The sequence below is a fragment of the Chrysochloris asiatica genome, unplaced genomic scaffold, assembly GCF_000296735.1.
Source record: "Chrysochloris asiatica unplaced genomic scaffold, ChrAsi1.0 scaffold00017, whole genome shotgun sequence".
NCBI classification, from domain to species: Eukaryota; Metazoa; Chordata; class Mammalia; order Afrosoricida; family Chrysochloridae; genus Chrysochloris; species Chrysochloris asiatica.
Window position 1 is genome coordinate 27,606,275 of NW_006408535.1, and position 7,299 is coordinate 27,613,573.

General features: G+C 44.9%; 1 protein-coding gene across 1 annotated transcript; it reads left to right on the forward strand.

Annotated features, from left to right (window-relative positions):
- The first annotated feature begins 1,551 nt into the window (after positions 1–1,551).
- On the forward strand, positions 1,552–4,899 carry LOC102841154 (granzyme B-like). The gene is made up of 5 exons (XM_006835515.1): positions 1,552–1,654; positions 2,703–2,847; positions 3,252–3,387; positions 3,558–3,818; positions 4,738–4,899. Exons 1-5 carry the CDS (start codon positions 1,600–1,602, stop codon positions 4,897–4,899), a joined length of 759 nt encoding a protein of 252 aa, XP_006835578.1. The 5' UTR covers positions 1,552–1,599.
- Positions 4,900–7,299: the final 2,400 nt, after the last annotated feature.

Genomic DNA, 7,299 nt, shown 5'->3' on the forward strand with positions numbered 1-7,299 from the left:
TTAAAACTTAAATCAATAAAGTGGAGCTATGAATATTTGTTCTTTTAACAGAATCAGATTTGGGCTGTTTTGCAACAGCAATCCTTCAGCTCCATTGTAGTGAGGTAATGAGGATAGTTTAGCAAATATTTTCTATGGGCCTTTTTATTTTAATTTTTTTCAAAGTTTTTATTGTGAATTGAGTAAAAGTTTACAGGGCAGATCATCAGTTTTACATTCAACAAATCATCTACTTTGTTTCATTACAATGATTATAATCCCCACCATGTACCATCAGTTAACAACAGTATTTCTTTCTATTCATTTTAGCTTTTTTTTTTTTAAACACTCAGGTATCAGGCATACATAATAATTTACACCACCAAAGGGCACATTATACAAGTCTGCCTCCTGGCTGCCAGCTCTCAGTCCCTCTTTTTCCATGAATCTAGAGTCCTCAGCTGCTTCCTCGCTCCATGTCCCCATCTCTGCCTCCATCTCTGGTGTTGCTGCTTCTCTGGATAAGAGCATTCCACATGTGCTCTTCTCCCTTGATGGTCCTAGGGTCCTCTGTTTCTGTACTGTTTCCATGGACCTTTAATAAACTTGTTTTTATGTCATCAAGCCAAGTTCGACTCATGGGGATCTCATGTGTTAAAAACTAATGTAACAGCGAGGTCTATTACATCAGAAGTGTGGATCTCTGGACAGATGGCAGAGAATAGTAAAAGAGCAACCACTGGTACACAGTTGCCAGGAGCACTTTCACGCTTCTCATGGTACCAGGAATTTACCACATTGACCTTCCCTGGGGGCAGCAGCCCTTTCTCACTTTGAGTTCATGGACTTGGGTGTTATCCACATCAGCCTATCCAAAGTCTCAAGTCAATCAGTGGATTCAGCTTCTTGGATCACAGTTATTCCTTAACCTAGGTGAATAAAGTCAAGGACAAGATTTTGTTAAAAACATTGCAAAAGGTGATCTCCTTCGCTCTGTGCATTTGTATGTAGATAAAGAATGCTAAAAAGTCAGTTAGGAAAGGAGCTGTGTGGGTTTACGATCTAGCCCTGCTTCCTTGCTGCCTCATGTGTCCGTCTGCTATAACCCTCACCATACTTTGCTCTGGTCACTGATGGTTCTATCTCTTCCTTCAGACATTTAGCTCCCTAAGGAAAGGAGACACATCTCCAATACGCTCGGTCCTGGCACCAAAAAGGGCCTAAATACACATCAGCAAAGACAATTACCCTGAAGGACTCAGCAACGTTGAAATGAAACCATTGGTGGTTTTATCACTAGGGACACTGGCTTCGAGACTCTAGTAATTTTCCTGGGTAATGCTACAACCTACAGTCCCCATATCCTACCCTCAGTCACAGCTGTGGTATTCATGTGGTGACTGCTTGATTCTCCCACAAAGCACCCAAAAAGTATTAACAGGCTAGGGTTGTGTTAGGTGCAAAGCAGCTTTTGTAGAAAGCCTTTTCAAATGAATGACCACAAAACCAGAGGGAACCATGAGATCACTGAGCCCACCTCCACCCTCTTCCACTCCTGGGGGCTAAAAGAAGCCAGGAGGAAGCCCCAGCAACTCTGACCAAGACAATCGGCCTGCGAAGATGCAGCTCCTCTTGCTCCTCTTAGCCTGCATTCTGGTTCCTAAGGCAGAGACAGGTGAGTGACTGACCCCACCCTCCAGGCCCCACCTCATGCCACAGCAGGCACTGATCCTCTCCTTCTGCATATTCCTGAGCCATCTAGCTACTAGGAAAGTTCTTAGTACCTCCAGCCCCAGCCCAGGCCCTCAGTATAAGTGTGGATAAGCCATCTGCAGGTTGAGAAGGAACATTTGTTCTTAAGAGGAGTCAGGGGTACTACTCCTTCCCCAGGATCAGCATGTAATTTTTTTCTGAAAAGTGGAACTTTTCTAGAAGTTCAAGGCCATGAGCAGGGAACAAGAAAGGAGAAAAACTCAAATGTCTCTGCACAGGGTAAAGTAAGCCTGGTTTATCAGTCTCAGTTAGGACAAGGCCTCCTTTCATTCACTGTCTGCCTGGAAGAGAAGCACAGAGCTCAGCTGACCCTGGGGCTGATGGAACCACTGTCCCTTCAACACTGTTTACCTTTGCTTTGTCCCAAGACCCTTCAGTCCATTTCTCCAATGCTGTATTTGCTTCTCCTACCTCAGCATCTTCCTTCTTTTCAAACACAGGTCTCTTATCTCTTACAGACTCAAACTTCTCTGCTTTCCAGACTCACGCTACCCCAGCAACCCTCATTCAGTAATTGGTAGTTATTCCTTCAGGCAGCCAGAGAACATTTCCTGGGCACCCACTCTGTCAGGCTGTAGCTAATGAAATCCAATACCATTTAGATCCCTAAACCTATGTCCTGGCCATTTGAAAGCAGTCCCATCCCAGGTATCACAGGACTCGGAGAGGTCTTAGAAATTCATTTCAAACCAAGAGAGATAAAGAGGGAAATTTTCTGGAGTCTCAGGATCCTTGTGGTACCTAAGACAGCTATGCTCAGCTCCAACTATGTACAGAAGAAAGATGACAGACCCAAGACTGTTCGTCTCTTGTTCAGAGGAGGAAGTTAAGGCCTCTAACCCCAGCCACCTCACCTCAGGCCATCCCACGCTTGTGAATGCATAGTAATTCTGGAGATGGTAAGCAGATGCTTGCTGTGGTACACACAGCAAACCAGAATTCTCCTTCAGGGAAGATCATCGGGGGACAAGAGGTGAAGCCCCACTCCCGGCCCTACATGGCCTATATTCAGTACTCAAAACAGCACAAAGAGATCTGTGGTGGTTTCCTGATCAAAGAAGACTTTGTTCTGACTGCTGCTCACTGTTTTGGATGGTGAGTTGCTGCAAAGATTCTACACTCCCCTGAGAAACCTGCCTTATTCAAGGGCTCCTCATACCGCAGAGTGAGAGAGAGTGCAGCTAATTTTGTGGGGAGAGGAACAGGGTCTGTGTCAGAGAGATTACCAAAGAAGAGACTCTAGACTTACCAACCATGCCATATTTGGAGGTGGGAGCATGTATTTGGAGTCAAAATGCAAATAAACTTACAAGTTTTCTTGGGGGTAACTGATCCCTGAGAAACACTGGGGAAGTTACCAGTGACTCCAGCATCCTTCTGGGCTACAAGTAGCTGTCCTCTCTACTTACACCTGTCCTGCCCTAGCTATCATCTGCTCTCCCCCACATTGTGGGCTACAGTGCCTATACTCCCCTTCCCCCACTCGAATCTCTGTACAGCTTCATGAATGTCACCCTGGGCGCCCACAACATCAATCAGACGGAAAAGACCCAGCAGTTCATCCCTGTGAGAAGAGCCATCCGCCACCCAGCCTATAATGATACAATATTATTGAATGACATCATGCTGCTACAGGTGAGGCATGTACCTCTTGTACCTTTCATTCCAGGATCCAGGAAGTTTCTCCTCCCACATGACCTCTGTTCTTCCCATCTTTCCACCCTAGCTACCTGACTAGTGCAGTCATTCAGGTCTCTAGATTCACGAGGCTGTTTTTAACCAGTCTTCTTTTCTCTCCCTATCAGTTAGAGAAAAAAGCCAGATTGACGAAAACTGTAAGCATACTCCGGTTACCTAAAGAGAACAGCCAGGTAATGCCAGGAAAGACATGCCGTGTTGCCGGCTGGGGCAAGCGCTCGCTGAATGACAGACCATCACCAACACTGTATGAAGTAAACCTGACTGTACAGAAGGATCAGATGTGTGAGTCCCGCTACCCCAAATACTACAATAACACCTCTGAGATATGTGTGGGAGACCCGAAGAAAACGGCTTCTTCCTTTCAGGTGAGATGTAGCATCTATCTAGCCTACCTCTAGTGAGAAGGATGTGAGAAACCCAATCAATGAGGGAACTCCTTCACCCACTAGCTTGTGACCTTTTTCCCTTGGGAAGAGAAGAGGGGAACAGCCTCACTGAGGAGTCACTAGGGTTTCTGTTAGCCTTCCAATGGTGACTCTGAAAGAGGCCCTCTTCCAAAAAGAATTGGCAACTCTCTGCTCAGTTCTGTTTGTGTTCAACTACTAACCTAAAGTTGGTGCTTCCAGCCCACTCAGAGGTGTCCTGTAAACAAAACCCTGTGGAGCAGTTCTACTCTGTAACACAGGGGATTGCCTGAGGCTAAATCAACGTGACAGAACTTTTGTTTATTTGTTTTCGGGGGAATCTTGCCCCACCCCAGGACACACATACCAGAAAATATCTCCCCCTCCATAGGAAGTAATCAAAAACAGGCAGCAACTCAAGAGCTGGCAGTCACATTGGTTAGTGGACTGTCCTCTATGCTGGATTTAGTTACGCTGGACTGCCTTTGTTCACTTAAGCAGTTGTTGTTAAGTGCCGTAGAGTCGATTCTGACACATAGCAACCCTGTATAAGGTTTCCCAGGAGCAGCTGGTGAGCTAGAACCACTGACCTTGCAGTTCAAATGACTTTGCAGTCTGAGGCATTAGCCCACAGTGCCACACCAGTGTCCCACAGTCCTTTACAGTTCTGGACCTACAGGGAGGAGGTAGACCAGAAGCTGGGGTGAGTTAAATCAACAACAATGTCTTGGATGAAGGTTTAGCAGCTGAGAATGCCCAGAGGTCTATAGACCATCTTTGTTCACACCATACACGGTGGCCTTCTCCTGGAGTGTGAAACTTGACAGGGCAGCAGAACCACGAGGAGAACCAGCTCAGTCCTTCCCCTCTCTGTTCACAGGGAGACTCTGGAGGCCCGCTCGTGTGTGACAACGTGGCTCAGGGCATTGTCTCCTATGGAAACGATAATGGGACTCCTCCACGGGTCTTCACCAAAATCTCGCATTTCCTGAAATGGATAAAGAAGACCATAAAGAGCCTCCAAATGAAGAAATCATACTGAGCCCCTCTATGTTTGATCATCTTCTCAGGAGGTCCAACACCTTAATACATGTGTACTCGTTGAAAGAAAAAGCTTGCTGCCTTGTTTATTTATTGACTTTCTTTCAAGTTCACCAACTCTGAACATATTTCTACTCTGTTCTGCTTTCTTTTACCTCCCCACCACATCCCAAAACCCCATGCAAAGTATTCACATATCTCCTTCTCACTCATTCATGTTATCTCTATGGCCTGCTCTTCTTCTGAATCAAGGCTGAACACCCTCAAGAGGAAACACAAACCTCTCTGGTCCTGGGTTTGGGTGAACTTCTTACTTCCTTGTGGATGAAGTGGATGACTGATGCATTCTGGAGGCCAAGTAGGCATACCATGAGCCTTAGGGACAAGCAAGAGTGGGAGATTTTCCACCTACAGCCAAGGAAGCTAGCAATTTTGGAGGTACTGGTCCATGAGGAGTTCTTCATTCTCTCCTGGGGTTTGTTTCCTTCCTGCCCATCCCTGCCCTGCTCTGAAATTAGGACCCAGCCCAGCCTCCAGTCTCCTAGCCACTTTTTCTCCTTTATACCAACTTGCCATTGAGACTTCTCAGAGTCCACCAACTCCTGTCCCCTCCAAATCACACTGATATGAATTGGACTGCTCCTCCTTCTTGCCAATAAGAATATCCAGAACCCTGTTAGATGCAGGGTCTCACTTTGGGGTGCCAATTCAGTCCATGCTCTGGCAGAGAAGATCTTCAGAGGAGCTACTTTTAGGCAGAGTCTTAGGAGAGCAGAACTGGTAAGGTCACTCTCAAGAACCCTTGGTCCCAACACTCACCTAAACAAGCCCCGTTCAACTCCACATCCAACTCAGTGCCCCCATAAGGTCAAGGTACACTGCCAACCAGGTAGCCTGAGTCTCTTACTGTTTGTCCCTATTAGTCGCTGTTGGCCTCTAGGATAATCTCCCTGGCTAATAGCAGGGATTACATCAGCCTTCAGAATTAGAAAGGAATCCTCTCTGCAGTAGGAAAGGAAAGCACAATTTTTGCCACCAGTCAACCAAAGAATACACCTTAACACCTATTAAGTAGCAGACATTGAAGTGAATGTAACAAGTCTATCATCTACCCCCAAATGAAACTGTGTTGAGCATGTTCAGTGAAATTGTCTAATGTTCTCCCTTCTACCAGTTGAGTTCATATGGCCTTGCACTATGTGGGAAAGATAGAAGAATAAAAATATTTGCATTTTATTTTTCACTGCTGGTTACAGTTTGGATGAAAAATCATATGTGCCCCAAGAACAACAATCTATGGCTTTGGAAATAACTGTGGTTCCTACATATGAAGCTTTCAAACTGTGTTCACTAAAGCGGCTTCACTGGAACAAACATTCATATATTTGCCTGAACACATTAGAGTCTGGTTTTAAACACACATTCTGTTGGACGGATCAGGAACATTATTCCAGTTATTACTGCAAGTTCTTGCCTGTGTAGAATCAATCTAGAATCAGAGGTCCAAGTGGTGTGGAAAAATGGAGAATGCCTCTAAGCTTAGGCCATCATGGCTTCTGATATGTCCAAAGTTTCTAAACACCTTGACTCCGCCTCATTGAAAGTTCTCACTTTAAGGGCCATGCATACAGTATGTGATTTTTGCTGAATATGGGCTCCATGTTCCAGGTAGACCCAGCAGCCATCTCCTCTGAGATCCTGTCATCAATATGGGACACTGTCTGGGAACTGAATGTAAGTCCCATCCCTGCTATAAGGCCTCCCTGCTACCAATACACACAACACTACATTCAGTCGTGACATGGAGTGATTCTCTTCCTCTGGAATTGTGCAACCTAAAATGTATGCCTTCTCACACCGTGTCCACAAAGCATTTTGCAGTACAATTTCTTAATGACTTTGGGCACTTGTACAATGAAAGAGCAGTGGATGTCACAGAGCTTCTGATTTGGGGATGGAAAAATATTCCTGTATTTCAAGTATAACAATGACCTGGTGTCTTAATTGGAAAAGACAGCAAAAAAAAGAAGAAAATTCAGAAAGCAAAACAAAATATACTATTTAGAAATGTTACTTACTCACAATTATATTCATTTTAAGTGCTATATTTATTTTGAGGATATGATTCTTACCTTTAAAATAAATTTGTAACCATTGTTACATGGCTATATTATCTTCTAAGAGACAAAGAAACAAAGTTCCAATCAAAGGTACCACAGAAGTTATGACAAATCCAGGACCCCTGATCACCAGGCCAGCAAGAAATCTTAAATGTCTTCTTCTCACACTCACCTTGTGATCAGTTCCTGGCATCCCTGGATAAGAGATGATCTTTGGCTCAGATTCCTTCCTGGAGAGAAAGCCTCTGAACTCTAAAGCCATCGTGCAGACCCACAGAGTC

What these genes read in the sequence shown, in the direction of transcription:
- LOC102841154 (XM_006835515.1), top strand. Translation starts at nt 1,600, where the DNA reads ATGCAGCTCCTCTTGCTCCTCTTAGCCTGCATTCTGGTTCCTAAGGCA. An exon ending in GCTGCTCACTGTTTTGGATG is followed by an intron (nt 2,848 to 3,251) that starts GTGAGTTGCTGC and finishes ATCTCTGTACAG; the next exon opens with CTTCATGAATGTCACCCTGG. An exon ending in ATGACATCATGCTGCTACAG is followed by an intron (nt 3,388 to 3,557) that starts GTGAGGCATGTA and finishes TCTCCCTATCAG; the next exon opens with TTAGAGAAAAAAGCCAGATT.